Source organism: Choristoneura fumiferana, chromosome 12 (genome assembly GCF_025370935.1).
Source record: "Choristoneura fumiferana chromosome 12, NRCan_CFum_1, whole genome shotgun sequence".
NCBI lineage: Eukaryota > Metazoa > Arthropoda > Insecta > Lepidoptera > Tortricidae > Choristoneura > Choristoneura fumiferana.
In genome coordinates, this window is record NC_133483.1 from 14495200 (window position 1) to 14515915 (window position 20716).

At 37.1% G+C, this 20716-nt stretch overlaps 1 protein-coding gene across 2 annotated transcripts in view; it reads left to right on the forward strand.

Annotated features, from left to right (window-relative positions):
• Positions 1–1879: 1879 nt before the first annotated feature.
• Positions 1880–20716, forward strand: part of LOC141433427 (very long chain fatty acid elongase 7-like) — a gene marked incomplete at its 3' end in the record, with an annotated part of 29872 nt that continues 11035 nt past the window's right edge. The window contains 2 exon segments of one of the 2 annotated variants that reach the window (XM_074095465.1): positions 1880–1982; positions 18992–19059. In XM_074095465.1, coding sequence (XP_073951566.1) covers positions 19011–19059 — 49 coding nt within the window. 2 annotated transcript variants of the gene reach the window in all.

Genomic DNA, 20716 nt, shown 5'->3' on the forward strand with positions numbered 1-20716 from the left:
AACACTTTTTGGTGGAAAAATTGAAAAAATTCAGAATGGTAGTAAATATATGTATCAAATTTACAAGGAAAATTATAGCGGCTAAGATTGCTTGAGACTTATTAGTAGTTTAAGAGTAAATAGCAGCCTAAGGTATAAAATAGGTATACCTATGTAAACTTGGAAGATTCCGTACACAATACCAAATCCTTGGAAAAATATTACTTGATTTTTTCGTAATGGAACGCTACGGAACCCTATCCTGGGCGTGTCCGACACGCTCTTGACCGGTTTTTTTTTCACCACAATGTGGAGAACATAAACCAAGACGTACCTACTCGTATATATATATTTCCTACATCGCAGCTAACATGCATTTACGAACATTAACGCCCACGTACCTAGATCTATTAGTTGAATTGCTTAGAAATTCCGCAATTTTAAGTAAATTCCTACGGAAATTTCCAAAAATACATCGTCGTCTCCAGTTAAATTTAAATTATCACTAAATTAAAACGCGTGTTTTCCCATCATACGAGTAATTAATAGTTATCTTTTCGCGAAAATTACACCCATAATAAAATCGGTAATTTCCGAACAAACGTTTTGTTTCTTTCTTTTACGTTAATTACTTCGCGGCCTCTCGCGGCTCTCGCATCGGGAGCGCTTGGCTCAATTCGGGCGCGCTCGACGGGTAGGTATAGGTAATGCATCGGCGGCCGTCCCAGCCGGGACCAGCGACAGTAGTATGCGTTTAAGTAGCATGACTACTGTAACGATCTTGGTAAATTTGTTTCAAGATCGCTGATTGAAGTGACAATTTCATAATTATGTAGAGAAAACGTTGATTAAAATTTAATTATTTCATATTTTTTGACAAAATTGATTTATGTTAAAGTAGCACGAATGCTGTGATTTCTCTTGCAATGTTTGACTTTGCCACACGAGGTATTATTCTAAAACTTTGTTGAATTAAAGATCTCTGATTACAGTGATAATACTATAATTTACGTAAAAGTTGATTTATGTTCAAGCTATGATTTATCTTGCAATTGACTTTGTCCAGGTATTATATTAATTAGGTTATTTTAAAATTGTTTTAAAATCCCCGGAATTTACTTACTTGTTACATTTATAATATGATGTTGTCTGGATTATTACCAATACAAACAAGTGAACGCATCTTAAATTAGGTAATTTTGTATAAAGATTTGATTTGATTTGGTTTAAAATTTCATAGTTTACCTCTAATTATATCTATTTTCATTAAAAATAAACGTTTTTTATTTTGTTTAACAAAAAAAGTAACTGGTCTTTGTACAGTAATTTTTAATATTTCGATAAGTCTTCAAAAATTTTGGTTTCGGTTTCGGCCGAAATCAGAAAAAAACCGAATATTCGGTTGCGGTTTCGGCTTAAAATCGTGTTTCGGTCGGACACTACTGTAAACGTAATGCCAGCAGTGCCCTAGTGTAAGTTTTCGGTTACAAAATACGTCTCGATCGCGTTCGCGTTAAAATCTCAATTTATATGGAAACACGAACAGCGCCTCTAGCGAACGTTTGCGATGGGCGTGTTTCCATACAATTGAGATTTTAACGCGAACGCGATCGAGATGTATTTTGTAACCGAAAACATACACTAGGGGCACAGGTCGGTGTTTTGACGCGCCTGCCATTTCACCTCTTGTCTCGAAAAGTTAACATCCATTGTTAAGTGATGTTTTCGTGGTTATATTCTAGAATATTATATTTAACGAGAAGTTACATTAAGTTCTTAATGTAAACAAATCATTACTTACGTAATTGTTTACGGTTTGTTTCCTATTTCTAAATAACATTTGCAATTAGCATAATTTGGGACAGCGTAGTTAATTTCTAACGTTATAATCTGCGCCTTAAATATAACGATTAATAACGGCTGTGTATTGCAGGTTTCTGCTATTGCTGCACTTCACTCCGTCGGAGGCGGCGCTGTTCCCAGCAGTTTAATCGGATTGATAGGTAAGACTTTAATTTAGCTTTAGGTTTCCTAACCAAAATAATATAACCTAACCAACTTAGAAAAGTTCAATAACCCCCGATAGTCATTTTAAATGTCCATATCTCAAAACGGCTAGACTCGCTTTCACTTAAAAAAATCGCATCAAAATCGGTCCATCCGTTTGAGAGCTATGATGCCACAGACAAACAGACATTGGCGTTAACTTATAACATATTTCTTTTTGCGTCGTAGTTAAAAACAGTTTCGTCCTGTCCATCTATTTGTCTGTAATAGCCTTTTTTTTTGGAGACTAAGGGCTAAGTGGATTAAATTCCGAAGAATGGTTTAGTTAACCGCCGTTTATTTTTGTATATTGAACACTATTTGTTCCGTGTAACTCACCGGTGAGCCTAGCCTTATTGAACCACTAGCTGTAGACCGCGACTCCATCCGCGAAGAATTCGTTTATCGCTATCCCGCGGGCACTGCAATTTTTCGGGATTAAAAACTATCCTAATATGTATGTCCTTCCCGGGACTTAAACTATGTAGTTTTATACTGAATTTCATCTAAATCGGTTGAACCGAATAGGAGCCAATCAACTATTTTACCGACACTTTTGGGCGTCTCCTGCATTACCAAAATTGTCTCTGGCGTTACCAAAAAATCGTACTTCCAACACGATATTTCACAGTTTAATAGGTTGAACTTACGTAGGATGACATGTATTCATGTACACCATCTATTAAATTACAGAAAAAACATGTTTACTTACAAAAATCTGCAATTGTTTGAAAAATGTCGCGGACATATTAGTGCGGGTAAAAAGGTTGATTGGCCCTTAGACGTGAAGAGGTAACAAACAAAAAGACTACAAACTTTCGAATGAATAATAATCAGTGGTATTCTGGCCACAGGGGACACCCGTGAGCCGCGTGAGAGGTCCATTGTAAAATTAAATGCTTCTTATAAGGCGCACGCAGTACAGTATCAAATAAAATCCGTGTAGGTAGTGTAGAAGTGAGCTACAAGTCTCTGGAGCCGAACGGCTGGCATGCTTTGAAAATACAACAAAAACGTATACTTTTTACCAATTCCATTATACATTGGCACCGGTTCACTAATATGTTGCATAAAATCGAATCTCATAATTTAGTTTCTCATAACCTTGAGCAGAATCATCATATTACCGAATTACTTTTCGCATATATTTTTTCTCATACTGTCGTTTCTCATAATTTTGTAAAGCAGAATATTAACATCACATAATATCGATGAGAATAATGTTAATATGTTCGAACTGCTACGCAGAAAGACATCTCATAACATTACTTTGCATAAGGATAATAAAAATGGCTCAGTATAATGCTGAAGCGTTCAAAACACTCCAGTGTTGTTTTAATTGTTATGTAGTTCTATATTAACCTAACCTTTATTGGCAGCAGTAAGATTCTGGCGCTTCGCCGGCCGCTGCCGCGGCACGCTGGCTTCGCTCGCTCGGCTCGTATGCTGTTGTGTCCGCAGTTCTAACCTAACCCAACCTACTATGTAGCTGCTGTTCTGTTTTGGCGCTTTGCCTGCTGCTGTTACAGCACGGTTACTTTGCTGGCCTTACTTTAACCTTAACCCATTCTTAAGGTAGCTGTTACTGTCCTCTGTTGCTGTCCTCTAACCATGTCATTACGGCATGTTAAAGTCAGCGCTATTTAAAATTCCGTGAAAATACAAAAGTCCAAAGTATTTTGCTACGCCATTATGCCATATAAAAATCGGCGATACTAATGTTCTTTTAGTTAATATTCTGCAGAAGTATATTCGGCGATAAGCGTGTTCTGTCATTTAATGTTCTGAGAAATGACTATTATTCGAATTGATAATTATGGAAAGTTATGATTATGCAAAAGTATCATTAGGCTAAAAAAAATATGAGATACCTGTTATGCGAAGTGTATTTCGGTGAATCGATGTTATGCAAGATAAAGGGAAACCATTGGCACCATGTAGATGTGATAAATATTTTCGACCACATCGTTAAAATCGAAAATATTATTTTGTTAAGTAGCGCTAAAAAAACCACAAAAATATACTGAAATATAAAAGAATATTACATTTTCTTCATTAGCAAATATAATCACTGACATTTTATTACAAACTCGCAAGTTTATTTAAGTGTTTTTTTTTCTTCTGTGTATTATGTATATGTAACATTCAGGTAGTTGGTAGTTCATTATTGTATTTATACTCCATGCGATCTGTCCAAAACGCCGTCAGTAACGACGGCGTGCCGACAAGCGACCGACCGGCCACCGGTCGCGGACGCCTGGGTCGCTCTACCCATCTGCCGTTCGGTCGATTTTGCACGCTCGCCACATCATAAGTCATAACACTGATGGACAACCTGAAAATCAAAGCAGTTGTGTTCTTAGAAAAAAGAAAAGTGATGAAATTCTTGCTTTACTGATAGACAACGAGAGACAGAAAGTAATTTAAGTAGTTAGAAATGAATGTGAAATAAGTAGTTACTAGTTTAAATTGTCTTTGTATACACGGGTAACATGTAGCCACCTGAAATAATCAAAGTATCACTAATGTTTTCCGCACCCCATGCTTAATTTTTCCGACGGATATGCACGGCACTAGATTAATGAGCAACCGCGTTTTGCTATTTACCATTTTTCATCCTAAACGTCCTGATGGGTGACATTCGCTTGTCACAAACGTCGGACGCGGGCGTTGGGTCAGTGAGACCGCGCTAGGGTTTCTGCTCGAGCTTTCTCGAACTCGAGAAAACTCGAGAAATTTGGCTTCACTTGAGACGAGAAAAAAAATACCGGAACTAGAGAATTCTCGAGTTCCCAATTTAAATGTGCCAGATGCTAAGTAAAGTACTTATTAATTAAAATTAGATAGCTTAGTATTCTCTCCACGCAAAAAAGCCATAGGCATTTTTATTTGCACTCCCAAAAATTTATAATTCTCGTATACATAGTTAATATATTAATCTGTTCAGTTTATTCTTGAGTTTTGATTATTACGTGTCTAAGATTATTTTTGTTCCTTGCCTTACCTTATTAAGAGGTAGTAAAAGTAACAAAAAAATCTAAAATCTGACTACTTTAAAAAAAACGAAAAGCAAGAAAATAAGTATAGTGGTCTAGATCTCTGTTATGTAGCTTAACTTAAAGTTGAATAGTTGGGGGCCATTACCAAAAAAAAAATGAGCTGGTCACGAAATGAATTTGGTTTGGGTATTTCATTTTTGTTTTATTTTTCATACTTTTTTGATATTTTTGTGAAAATGGTAAATTAAAATTAACCTACTTATACATATATTTAGAACAAACTTCAATATTAATTTCGATTTTAGTCATGATTTTTGATGTACTGTGGATGTAATTAAAAGTTAGGGACTAATGTAGTCTCTGGGACGCGTGACGGTTAATTAGGTTTTTAAACTAGAATCGACAAATTATTAGCCTTCATTTGTTACAATACAAAATATTTCTTTTTAATTTCTCCGACATATTTGTATTCGTGAACGCCTGAAATAATACATATCTTATGTCACTCCGTTAGTTATGAAGAATGAAATGATACCTGACTAATGCTAAAATCAGTCCAGCTTTAGGCTACAGCGAGGACCAAAAAAATGGTCATACATACATACTACGCTTGAAAAAAATAACCTTCCTCCGGGAAGTCGGGGGAAAATACGACAAAATTATAATTATGGTATAATAAAAACGTCACAGATTAAAAAAATATTTTATTTAATGGTTTTTATTGAAGTTTTTATAAAAGAATCGAGAACCCGAGAAAACTCGAGAAATTACCCTCGTGAATTCTCGAAACTCGAGCACTAAATCGCTGTCAAATGAGAAAAAAAAAACAAAAGAATGCCATTTTTTTTTAATTTTCCCACCTTTGAAAAATAGCTTAAAAAGGTGGTATACTTATTTTCGGCCAGTGATATTAATATATTTAGAAAACGGGTACTTATCAAACAGCCCTCGTATATGTATGTATGTTCGTGCGCCTTTGTTTTAACCCCCGACGGAAAAGGAGGGGTGTTATAAGTTTGACCGCTATGTGTGTCTGTCTGTGGCACCGTACCTCTTAAACGGGTGGACCGATTTGAATGTGGTTCTTTTTATTTGAAATCAAGTTTTCTAGCGATGATTCTTAGACATGTTTCATCAAAATCGGTTTAGCCGTTTTTGAGATATTGAACTTTGAAGTGACAAAGTCGGGGGTTTTCCAACTTTTTTACCTTGCTCGCGCGTTCTAACACTTCTAACAAACTTGATTTTTTTTTACAACACTGCGCTGATATTGACGTAAATTGAAAAACGGCATATCTGAGGTAAGGTCCTTCAAGTTCGTCAGGCCAAGCGACAAACAAGATTTTAGAATTTTTTGGTGACGTCGTGATGACGCAGGGGATCGCGGAACTAGTATCGGCGCACCGTGCGCTCGCGCCGTCAGTCGTCGCCCGCCGCGCATGGACGTCGGCTTCACCGTCGTCCAAACACGACACGCGAAACTAAACACGCGTATTTTGTATTCACTACGTGCATTTAACAGGCACGCGCCTTTTAAAAGGACTGCGCTATCCTTTTTCCATTCGCACCGCGCTTCGATCGGATAGCTTTAAAACGTAAGTAACACGAAAAATGTAAATGTTATTTTCAATTTTCATATTCATTTAGAAGTATGTATTTAATGTTTTACTAATACTAACTGTTGGTTGCTACGACGAAAACTTAACACTTCAGTTATACGTATGCGTGACAAATTACACAAACACTAAACATTTAAATTAATTAAAAAGTGTGTGAAATTAATTTTAGGCGACCGTCTATCTCATGTCATGTGTATTATGTGGGTTTGTTTTAATTAACTTAAGTTGACGCACTAGGTGTATATCGTAAATAGGAGGGTGCATTGTATGATTAAATAGACTCGCATGCCGACAACAGTAAGCTTATCAACTACAAATGAAGCTACTAAATAGGTACGTATTAAAGGACACCGAAGGGAAGAAACATCGATAAAAATTAATAACAAATTATGTTACCATTATCAGAGTCACATAACGAAATAACCAGCCAAGGGTTTCGTACCACTGCACCAAAAAATCACGTTTGTTGAAGCCCCTTTTTTTAATTAAGTAGTCGTATTATCTCAATTTTTTTCGTTGTAAATTAACAATTTAGTTAAAAATGGTTACGTGTGAATCATACTTATTCTAGTGCGATTTTCATTGTTTATCCAAAAAAAATATTCTTTCGATATTTTAATGCAAACGACCCAAACCAATCGTCTAATATCGTTTCGAAATCAAAATTCCAAACTCGTTCAGTTATTTTGTTGCAATATCGCCATCGTGAAATATTTTCGTAATACCATTTATTATACCTGGGATTCCCAATCTTTTTTATACTACGACTCTCGTTACATGCCGTATTTAAGACCGTGCCGTGAGACAATGCTACAGTTTGGGAACACCGTACTAGAGCATTTATCACTGTTTCGCCTAAACGTCAAAAAAGTCTATTTAACAGGATGAAAATCATTAACATATTATTATCTTCTCGAAGTATCCAAGTTGCTCGCCACTACCAAGTTAATTGATGTTTTTTTTTGTTGACTATACATTTTGTTGACAGTACTTGCATTGTCATCCAATCTACACACCCGTACCAAGTTTCAAGTCAATACCATAAACCGTTCCGTCCTGTCAGACGGTTCTGAAACGTGAAATTGTGTAAGATTCCGTATGTTAGTACCCTTTTAGCTTATTGGTTTCCCTGTATAAAAAACTCTTTCTCTTAAAAAATATATCAAAAAGAAAAAATACTGATTTTTAAAAACCAAAATCTAGAGAAGCACACACACACACACACACACACACACACACACACACACACACACACACACACACACGCGCGCGCGCGCGCGCACACACACACACACACACACACACACACACACACACACACACACACGCACACACACACGCGCGGCTTACACACACACACACACACACACACACACTCACCATCCAATCATACACACACCTCAAGTAAGTTCAAACAATGTACTTTTATTACTTTTAGAGATTTTGTATTTTTTAACCGACTTCAAAAAAGGAGGAGGTTCTATATTCCGATGTTTGTATTTTTTTTATGTATGTTCGCCGATTACTCAGTCAATTGTAGACCGATTTTCAAAATTATTTTTTTAATCAAAAGATATTACTTTTTTTATTCTTCTGAGGTGGTCCCATTGTCACCAAGTCAAGATCTGCTGATGGGATCCTAGGGAAATCGAGGGCAAACCTCAAATTGTATAGGCACACCTGTGGCCACTGTCAGGGTAGAACAGTGAGACCCTAGGGGTTCAATTTGAGTAAAACGAATTTAGGTTTCAGACGTTTATTTAGCCCCTAAGGCTTTTCTGACAGAATAGAAATAAAAATAAAAAAAACTCGAGGGTCGCGGATACGAAAGAGTTCAGTTGGAATGCGTTTCTTCTGGAGAGGCTTCCCTGGACTAGAGTCCGAAGCGCAGGTCGCCGGAGCTGGACAAAGGCTGGAGGCAGTAGGGGCTCCAGGGCCAGCAAGCAGCAGCAGTCCTTTCAATAGCGGAAGGACAGGGGCTTCGGTTTCAGGCAGCCGTGCAGGTGTTGGTGAAAACGGTGAGGGGTTCAGTCCCAGACGAAGCGTTGGCAGGCCTCCCACCAGGTGGACTGACGACATCGTGAGAGTAGCGGGAAACCGGTGGATGCAAGTGGCGAGTTGTCGTTCATTGTGGCGTTCTAAGGGGGAGGCCTTTGTCCAGCAGTGGACGTCTTCGGGCTGATGATGATGATCTATGGTGATTTTGACATTTTTAGCACTAAGATGAGCATTTACATTTAAAAAGTATCATTTGGTAACCTGGACCTGATGAAGAAGACCGTAGACGACCAATGGAACTCATCAAAGCTAAGTAATGCTTGCTCGTATATAAACGATCCTGATTAATATACCTAGATAAGCGACCAAGAAGAAGCTTTAAGTTAATGATTCTTTCGAACTGATCTGATGCTGAAGCCAGAAGGTTGGCAACGGAACTCTGTTATAAAACAACGTAGCTAAGTAATGTTTGGGCTTAATGGAATCGTTGTAAGATGTACTTTGGCTACGAATCACTAAAAAGTGAGAAATAAAATAAAATTGTAACAAAAAAGTAAAACCGACTCCAAAAAAAAAACAAAATATGGAACCGACTACAAAACCCTTGAAAACATTTTTCTAGGTACGTAGGTACTAGCTCGAAGTCGGTGACTCAGCACGACCCAGCAGGAGGGATTAAAACCCATAGTATGTAGGACTGTATGTAGGTGAGGTAGACTACTATTGTTCCACTCCTGCTGGCTCGTGCTGAGGCACCGCTTCGAGCTAGTACGTACCTAGAAAAATGTTTTCAAGGGTTTTGTAGTCGGTTCCATATTTTGTTATTTATTTTTATTTTTTGGAGTCGGTTTTACTTTTTTGTTCAAAAAAATCTTTTTTAAGACATCATTCATTTGGCACTCGCGATACAGACCCAAAGTCTAGTGCGAAGGCCGTCGAAAAGTCAGACGATGTTATTTGTATTTTATTCAAATTTGTAATTCGGTAATTTTTGTGCACTATGTAAATTTATTGCTAAATAAAAATTATTCCTATTCTCTAAAATATATTTAATGGTTACTTCATCGTAATCTTTCATAAAAAATGCATTTAAATTCGTTCTTTTTCTAAAACTTAGTCATATCTTCCCACGGGAGTGAGGGTCCCCCTTGAATATTTCTGCGTCAGTTCTACAATAGCCCGACAACGGCTCTAAATACGCCGAATTCAGAACCGGACAGTGCGGCAGTTTAACCTTTTCCTATTTTTAATATCATCAGTTTAAAACGCTTCGCACTTACGCAAACTAATACCATCTTCAAGTTAAATTATCAAACAAAACATTCACGTGTCCTGTATCTAAACATTGAAATAAAATACTTCTGGGAGATTTTTTTGGAAACCTCTTACCTTGCGGCGGATAATCGGATAACATTGAACTTAAATGCTGTCGTTCAGAATTTTAAACTTGTAAATACACTCGATTGTAGTGGAATGAGGACGGTCCTAATTTACTACTTGACAGTTCGGTCGTCTTCTGTTACATAAGAGGTCGGCGTAGGCTTTGCGCGTCAAATTGATATGGCAGCATGTTGACTTTACGCAATGTCCAGCCTCGCGCTATTAAATCTCCTGCGCAATCAATATATTCTTATCCTTGTGGCTAAATACCGCGCATTAAAAAAAAAAACAAAGAAAGAAAAATATTTTTCGCTTCTCGTGCTCGTAAAGTTCGTGCTTGTGCTGGATCCAGGCGACATCAATTTCATTTCAACACAAAGTCAATTTACTTTTTATGCTCTAGTGCATAAAGTTAAAATCTTTGTCTAAGACCAAAATTATAATTGCCAGCAATGTACAGCAAAGTAAATTGACAAGGAAGTGTAAATGACAGCCGACAGATGCTTTGATTATTACTTGTCAATTTACTTTGCTGTACATTGCTGGCAATTATAATTTTGCTAGAATGTTAACTAAAATTAATTAAGTTTATTAATTAAATTAATGTCAAGGTTAACTTACAGAAATACGTTACTTTAACCTCCGTTATAAAAAAAGCCTAGCTGCCGGTAACACACACTGTATAGTAATGCATGAAAAATAAAAGGCACATAGTAAGTGAACATCTGTTTCCACTTGCTATTTCATCACCTCGCAATCGAAGTGAAAAGCAGTGTAAAACTCGAGCATTAAACCCATTTTCCCCTCGACGTGTCTATCCACCCTCGCCGTACCGTCTCGGGTGGCTATATGAACGCCACGGGTAAAATGGCTCGTTTTATGCTCTCGTTGTACAGTCTACTATTATTACAGTTCCAAGAATACACCACTACCTGACAATAACAAGAAGTTAACAATATTAATACAAATTATGGTTTACAAACACGAACGATTTACTTGCACTTCTAAAAAGTTCTTGCAAACTTTTAGCGTGAACTTTTTGAGTGGCCTTTGCCATTTGTTTGCCGGCTTCTGTAATATGGTTGTAATTTCTTACAAGTATGAAGGACACAAATAAATGTACTTAATGTAAGAAAATAATGTCATGTACATATTTATAATGTAAGTCAGTATCGCTAGGTTAGCTGCCACTTGACCACCAAAGTCAACGTTCACCTAGAAATATCTCGTTTGATCCAATTAACAAGAATACCGCGCTGGAATTGGTTTTGGTTCATACGAGCCGGAGCTACTGATAGAATGACGCACAGGAACAGACAAAGCAGATAAAAGATAATAGCTTTAGGGGCGGTTTCACCATCCAATGTTTAGTGTTAACTGACGGTTAAATGTGATGCCGTCTCCGTCTATTCGAACAAAACAAATAGAGATGGCATCACATTTAACCGTCAGTTATCAGTAATCAATGGATGGTGAAACAGCCCCTTAAACTGATAATGCGATGGCTGAAAACTATTATAATCGACAGCTAAAATAAAGGTTATATGGTCAAAGTATAAAATATCGAAATTATGTCCTGACACTATATTGAGCTTCAATCACTCCTGCTGGCTCGTGCTGAGGCACAGACTTCAAACTAGTAGAAAAATATTTTCAAGGTTTTTGAAGTCGGTTCCATTTTTTGTTACTTATAAAAAAACTTTCTTATTTGTAGCCAAAGTGCATCTCACAACGATTCCATTAAGCTCAAACACGGCATAGTTATATAACTGTATAACAGAGTACCGGTCCTACGGTCTTCTTTATCAGGGTCCAGTTCACCAAATTATACTTTCTGAATTTACATACTTGACTTCGTATTAAAAATGCCGAAATCGCTATACAATTCTTGCTATACAATTTCCCCGTGTGCTTTAAAAATTCGAGGGTTGCCCTCGATTTCTCTAAGATCTCATCATCAGATCCTGACTTGGTGTCAATGGGACCTCCTCGGAAGTATGTCCTTTAGAGCTAAAAAAGAATTTTGAAATTCGGCCCACAATTGGCGGAGTTATCGCGTAACAAACATAACAAAAAAAAAACATAAGAATTGGGAACCTCCTCCTTTTTTTGAAGTCGGTTAAAAAGTCATCGAAACTTATAACGAACGGTTTAATTATGGAAAGTATTAAGTCAAATGGTTAGGTTAGGTAGGTACGAGTATCTAACATATCTATATACTCGTATGCCTACTTAACAGAATGAAAGTTCAAATGTAGATTTCACCGAGCTGATACGAAAAAGACCTAACATCGAAGGTATGAACAACGTGTAAATAGTTCATTGTTTTAAATGTCTACATTTCAAAATTCAAATTCAAATATTTATTGATAGGTTGTGGGTTATAGTATACACCAACATAGAGTTGATTTGCGACTAAAAATAAAATTTACTACAAAAAGATTAAGACAATGTCAGAGTTATAGCTCATGTAGGTAAAAAAAATTATGGGTCAAAATTATAGAATTCTAGAATTAAATTCAAAATAATCAATAAGAAATTTAATAAATTAATTAAACAAAATAATAACAATTGTAATAATGTCAATAATGTTTCGATTCATAATAATTCTTAATAATCATATCAGAACATTCAATAGGAAAAATACTTAATACTAAGACAAAATCTATTCATAAAAAATAATAATAATCGCGTCAGAACATTCAATAAGCAAAAACTAAATAATAAGACATAATGTAACAGTGTAGCTATGATGGTGTCACAAATTTTCAGGTTTAAAATGATCACCCACACTATACTTAGTACTTTTTTTTTAAGCAATAGTTAAAAAGTTTTTCATCACACTTGCTCGTAAACAGTGTCGTAACATACAGGCTACCTTAGTTGCAACCCCCCAAATAAAACCCTCGACCTTAATGTGCTTGTCATGAAACCCATGGGCGGTAAATGAGTCATTGCGCGTACACATTGTCTTGCCATGAAGCTCAAGGTCGGTAAATGAGTCTGTGCCCGTACTGATGGAGCTGCGCGCGCTGCTGCAGGACCACATGGACCACCACATGCACACGCACGTTGTGGCGCATGCCGAGGGAGGTAGAGGGCGACGTTGCCAAGAGCACAGCCTAAGGTATCGCCAATATTTGGAAGAATTATATTTTTTCTTTTACAAATATAAAATTTTACTTGCAAATGTGATGAAAAACATTCTATGTCGCACGGGCGGTACTAGAATTACGAACATCGACTCATTAAAGCCCTCAGTCTTCGACTTCGTGCTTCTAATAGACTCTCGTTCGTAATTCCTTATTTACCGCCCTTAAGACACAATGCACTATTGTTCTGAACTCTGGGAAGTCAAAAGAATCTTTATATTATTCGGCAGGCGGTTGAAGGTTTTTACTGACATGCTCAAGATGCTATTGCGATGATGTGCTGATTTATTTATTGGACCGCTCACATCGCAAACATCGCTATTTTAAAATTGCAAATTTACCTACTATTCTCTTACATGACAGTTATGTTTATTTTTGCACAAATCACTTTTGAACATTCGACGTTTGGCATTTCAGTCGTAGGCATTTTAAACGTCGACGTAATATTTTAATTGCTTCATATCCTAAATTTCGATATTTTGATCATCGCTATTGTCATAGTCGATATAGGTATTGGCTACATTATCGCAATAGGCAATGCCTGTAATGATAATTGTTTAAATTTTTGAAATAAATAAGTAAATAAAAACAAAAATAATATTTTTCGATATTCAAATAAATACGCGCCAAAAATTGTGACTTGGACTCAAACAAATAAGACATGAATCTCACCTGGCGCTGTCATTCTCCTTGCATTTTAGATTTGATCTTATTGCATTTGCTTGGCTACAATAAAATGTCATGACTTTTTAGCTAGTCTTGTGTCCCACTCTCCCACTGCTGGGCAAAGGCTTTTTGACCTGTGGAACGCAGGTATGCTCTTGCCATCCTGCTTGATAGATACGAGTACCTATCTACTTACTTACTGTCTTCCCGACACATTCTCTTCGATTTATCCGTAGTAAAGTAGTAATTCAGCTTCTTTGGCAATTTTTGCCCACGGTCCTAACCTGATTTATCGGGTAGACATGTTCAGGCCAGTCCCACCTTAACTTCACGGGACCAATACGGTTTTTTAACGCTCAGTTTATGATCTGGTCCGTTCTTCGGACCAAGAATTCTTGAGTTTGGACTTTTGAGCTGCTGAGTATCGATTTTTGAAACCACGTGATTCGAAAATACCGTTAGAAAGTGGTCAAAATAATGGGAAAGCGATGGGTAGAATACATATGTGGAGTTTGTGCTTCAGATACATGGACATCAAGACTATTAAGAAATAACTAAATGGACTTATTTTATATCTTTTACCCGCGACTTACTTTGTCTGCCAAGAATTCTTTTATCGCTATCCCGCGGGAACCATACATTCTCCTGTGGTAAAAACTATATCATAAATGTCTTTCTCGGGGTCTCGCAAGATTTTTCATACCAAATTTCATCTTAATTGGTTGAGCTATTTAAGCTTGAAGCGGTAACAAACAGACAAACTGTCAGAGTTACTTTCGCTCTATCATGTCCTTCTAATGAATGAACTCAATTTCTTGTTCTAATTAATGCTGTAGGCAAAGAAGGCATTAATTGTTATTTTTTTTTCTGAAACCTAGTTTTTTTTGTTACAAATACAAGGTTAGTTCGATTATCTTAATTAATGACACCATTGCAAGCTACTTTAAAGGTCGTGAAGCGTAGATGTAGATTTGAAATTGATTTGTCAAAATCAATATTACAAAGAATAAGTAGAATATTCGTAATTGAAATAAGATATCATTTAAAATTTAGCTTTATAAACATATACAAATGCAGTTTTATAACTAAAAAAATACAAACATTGGAACATCCTCCTTTTTTGAAGTCAGTTAATAAAATCACAAAATTTAGCTCATCTTTGGCCTTTGCCTCTTTAAGGCTTGGGCTGCTCCTAAATACTCCTAATAGAGCCTCTACAATGAAATTCATAGAGCCTCTACATTGAAATTCATAGAGCCTCTACATTCTAATTCATAGAGTTAACTCAGTGTAATTTATTAGGATTCCGGAATGTTCGGTGCTTTTAATGGTACATTGTGCATTAAGGGGCGTAAGAAGGGGATTACTAACGAGAGTCTATTAGAAGTCCGACGCCGGAGGCGGAGGTCTTTTAATGACTCGAGTTTGTAATCCCCTTACGGCCCGTGATATACAATGATTTTCATCACATTGCCAGGAAAAAATGCAAAAAATGAATTTTGTGTCTAATCACTACACTGCTTTGCAAAAGAAAGACGCTGAGAAAACAACTGAACCCCACACACACTGAACACTGATTACTGGGGGCTACAGCAAAATTCGAAAATCGAAGTTCGTAGCGTACCGTCCCTCTCACTCTCGTATTAATTTTCGAATTGCGTAGTAGCCCCCTGATTGAAACTTTTTTCAAGTCGTCTACCATAATAATAATAATGCTAAGCTAATTATTCCAATATGCTAAAAAAATATTAAATTATTGCAAAACAGTTTGATATAAATTTTAAATAACAAAGTTTCATGATGCGTGGAAATTTTTTATGGTTTAAAATTGGGTTATAGCTAAGTTTAAAAGATGTAAATAAAACGTTGGCCGACTTGAAACCTCTTTATTCTAAAATGACGTACCTACCTACTTACTTTTTAAAACAAAAGTCATAACTCCCTTGAGAAGAAAAACTATACTTAAATCCATAACTCCCTCCGGGAACAATTAAGGCCATTGTCCTTTAGTATACAGGCATGTAATAACATCATTGACGAACAAGTGTGATGAAAAGTATCTTGGTTAGTCGAGTAGCGTAGGTTTATAGAACGTTCGGTGGGTTCGGTATCGGGTGGTAGGGTGGGGTGGCGTGGTGTGGGCTCTATGGCAGTGGGTCAGTGGTCCGGGTAGGGCGCAGGCGCAGGCGTCTGGCGCAACACCCTTACGTAAAGCGCGGACGCCTCGCGCCGCGGCTGGCGGCTGCGCGCGCGATGGTGAAAGTTACGGGGCCCAACAACGCTCGAGATAAAGCCGCACCTGTCTCCCACATGCCCCCGTTAATTGTCCTCGAGGGGTAGATATACCTGCTCCCACTTGTGTCACCGACATTCAAAACCAGACCATGTGCACCTTACGCAATAGGCTTGCGGGTAAATTATAAAAATTGACCTTGTCGACGCAACAACTCTGCATGCTTGTTGATAATCGTGTTGTTGTAGCTCAAGGTCTGGTCTTATTTTCTTTTCACTGTGGCATAGAAAGCAGAGAATGGTTTAAGTAGCCATATTCTAAGCCTTAGAATTATTGAATTGAAAGATAAAAAGTGTGCTCGGCCTTTCTTTTTATATTTCTGGGCAATTAAAAAGTCTTGAATTGATTTATAATCTTTGGATAAAATCATTACGTATTCAACAGTGTTAGAAATAAATGGTATAATGATTAATTTGAATTAGTTTCAAGTGTACGAGTGCATTTGCCGCGAAGAGCAGGTCAAGGTCGTGCACAATAGGCAATTGCGTAAGAGACGGTGGGCTATACAGTAGGTACCAGCCGTGTTTACTTATATCATTTTATTTTAACGGACTTCAAAAAGGAGGAGATTCTCGTTAATTTTACATAGGATATTTTACTGACGAAGACAGTGATGTCTTCGCCGTCAGTAAAACGGTTTCAATATATATTTTTTGTTTTATGTCGAAGGTCTTCCGTATACATTTCATCGACATTAGTTCAAGTATAAGCATTTTTTTATTTGAAACCGATGATTTTTACCGATTTTAAAGTCAAACTCAAAACATTTATTGCCTTAATACATTACAAAGTACTGAATTAAATCTTGTAAAGGCATTGCAATAGCGTAATAGTTAAATTAACCATTAACGTACAATGACAAAGTAATAATAATACGAGTTAGTACTTAAGGACAAAAGAAATACTGAACGGATTATAATTATCAACTGGTTACCTACTTTTACGTAAACTGATTCTATAGATCGATTAACTACACGAAAACTACTCTAGCATTGTTAATTCCACAGCAATCTAAGATCCATTAAAAGTTGAAACTATGTTCGCCATCACATAACCTTGCCACGGTATCTCGGAGTGCTGCAACCTGTGTACACTATTCTAAGGTAGATTATTAAAAACACTTCCTGCACCTTTCCGTAATAAGAAGCCAATTGTTTACAACTATGAGTGTGTTGCGATTGTTAGGTCAGGCGCTAATAACTGATATCGACTTGCATGGTATTTCGTAAGAATCATGGTTTATACAGGATAATCGATGTTATGCGGTGATATCTAATACGTAGAACGTGACAAAAGCGGATCGTCACGACGTGAGTGTTAGACCAAACGTGCTAATATTACCACGAACTGACGATGTTTGCTTTCCTGATATCATCTCCAATTATTTTACTAAACAGTAGCCTATAGGTATTCCTGCCTTTTTTTGCTTTAAATGCAAAATTATGGCTATCAATTCGTTAATAGCTGAAGATATGAAAATTTAAAAATATTTAATATTTTAGCCCCCTGGATCCCGACTTTTTTTAACAGATGTAGTGCTCAAGACATACTTAGACGTGGGTCACGAGTTTTTCATTTTGTTTTAGATATTTTTTCAACGTATTCAAAATGAACTACTTTTAAAGTAAATTCGGTGGTTATTCTTAGTGTTAATGTGTTGTTTATAAAGTACGCGAGAACTCATGTGGATAGATGTTAAGCAAGATCGTGTATAATTTTCGTAAGTAGAGCTTAAATGGTTACTTTCAAGAACCTTGAAAGCTGCCGAATCGCTAATGAGAATTATTCATTTTATTTTGTAACGCTACGTATGGAAAATCGTTCATACAAACGTAGGTATCACTTACGCGGCAATGTGCCCTCTACACATATACAAATAAAACGGATTATCACGTACTGTTATTGACGTTCTACTATTGTATATTGTTTATAATATATGCTTATGACCATTTTTAAGGACAGTAGGTACTTCGATATATTAAATATCGTCGTGCTAAAATGACATTTCCGCAATATGCTAACCTCGGACTCAACCGTACTAATTTGTAGACGAAACGAATCAGACGCTCATCAAATATGTAACGTACTAGGCATGAGCGGTGTTACGCGAGATCAACAACGCTACGATATTTCCCTATTCCGCATACGCGAATAATTTATTCTACGTATTTTATTTCCATTGCTAGCACCTTTTATACGCACGAGGTTAGGTATAATTATGAAACTCGTTGGAAAATAAATAATTGTAGTTTATCGAGAATTACATGCTAATCTTGATAATAAAGTAGTATTCAATATTCTGGTTAGTGCTGGGTGATTAAACTGAAGTTTATCTATAGCTATGACTAACCGCTTATCAATATTTATTGTCATCCGATAAACACATCACTATCGATAATATTTCGAGTAGAGATGGTTAGGCTGTTAGTCACTCTTTTAAACCAAAATTTCCGGAAATACCTTGAGTATCGAATAGCTTTTGATAACCGCTTACATAATGCTTCAAAGTCTAAAGTCAAAGTCAAAATATCTTTATTCAATTTAGGCTATAACAAGCACTTATGAATGTCAAAAAAAATCTACCACCGCTTAATAGATGAACATCCTGATAATTTGATGGTTTTGAAAGCCGCCGACAAAGTCTTGCGACTTTAGTGCAAAGTCCACGCAGACGGCACTCATGCCTCGCTCGCTAGAAATAGCCGACTGCAAACATCGATGGAATAAAACTACACCTTGCTTTTCATACTTCTGAACTGCACCGATACGCGATTTATTAATTTCACATATATTGCTGCGGAATGTCGAAAACCTGTCGTTGTTTGACGAATTTTAATTAACTGGTCACACTTGTTACAGATCTCTGTCTAAAACCATCATGACGAGCATCTACAACTGGTACAGGGACCTCTTGGACAACAGGAGTGGTGAGTATTTTGAGTCCTACACTATATTTACTAATCTATTATTAATTGTAGTAAGATGCTTGTTTGAATCTCTGAGACTGCAAAGAGATTGCAGTTAAAGTTAGGATCATCTTTGTTCTTTTAGTACGTAAGGTTTAACATTTCCTTGCACCGGATGGGTAACCTGTTGTAGATTTTTCGAGAACTTTGCGTTAACTACGAATCGCGTTGCGCCGGTTATCACCAAGGTTTACCAGCAAGAGTTTGCTCAACCAAATTACATAAGCGCCTTAGAATGTTCCACACTCCAACCTCGTACTACCGGAGCGTCGCTTTGGCGTAACGACGCCGGAGTTATGTCAATGTACCAAGTTCTGAGCTGAGCGACGCCGGCGCTGCCGCACTGTGACCCGCGCTATGACGCACATATAACTCTTCACCCCTTAATTTATTCTTATTTACTTACACTTCACACTGCATAATAATCACCTTAGTATTTACTTAGAGTGACACGCAAAAACACTGCAATATTAGCTATGACATGTCACTTCTAAGAGAAAAAAAAACATTTGTTTTTCGTTAAATAAAATATACATCACCCTTGTTGGTTCAACGTTCAACTAGGTTTCACCAGATAGGTATAGTAACATATAATGGAAGGAAACATATCATACTACGAACATTTAATGCACATTCTAATGTGACAAATTATAACCAATAAGTATGTGGTGTCCAAACTAATTATTATTCAAAAATAAAACGAATTACCATATAATATACACTTAAATTTACGTATGCGCAGGTTTTTTATACGGCTGGTGTGGCAAAGTTTTTGTCTAACAGGTTATTTAGTCCCAGCAAATACGACAGTATTATTGTTTACGGCTGTTTATAAAAGACAGCAGAAGATGCAAGAAGAAGCTGCAGTTGTGGCGGCCGACAAGAAGCAGGCCCGATGCAACCTTTGCAAGATGGCCGAACGCCTATACTCATGGGCGGATGAACATCGACAAGTTGGACGGCGTGTCTAACTATGTTACATGGAAATTTGCACTTAGAATGTCTTTGATGATGGAGGACTGTGGGATTGCGTCGAAGGGGACGACATCGATCCACACAGGAACCAACGTGCACTCGGACGCATATGTTTGTCGCTCAAACCGGCGTGTTTTCAATATGTGTTCACATGTACTACGGCTAAGGAGGCATGGCTACAATTGCAGAAGATTTTTGAAGACAAAAGTCTCTACAGGCGCGTGGCTTTACTACGTCAACTTCACAGGTGTGACTTTAGTAATTTTTGTAATATGTCTGATTACATTAGCCACGTAACCACCCTAGTTCAACAACTTGCGGAGATGGGGAAAAAGGTCGAAGACGAGGAAGTTGCCGAGCTTTTGCTTAGTGGTTTACCTACCGAATACGACACCCTTGTTACTAGCCTGGAGACTACATGCATCACTAAAACCCTTTCAAGCGAACTGGTAAGGACGCGGCTTATTCAGGAAGAACATAGGAAGACGATGTCAGACTCAACACCAGCTAATTCAGCGTTCAGCTCACAAGCGAGGAAGCCTGTTGTTTGCAGTTTTTGTAATAAAAGAGGTCACATGAAAGCAAAATGCTTCAAGCTTAGAAAACAGAAGAGAAAACCTAAAGATGAAGTGCAAACATTCAC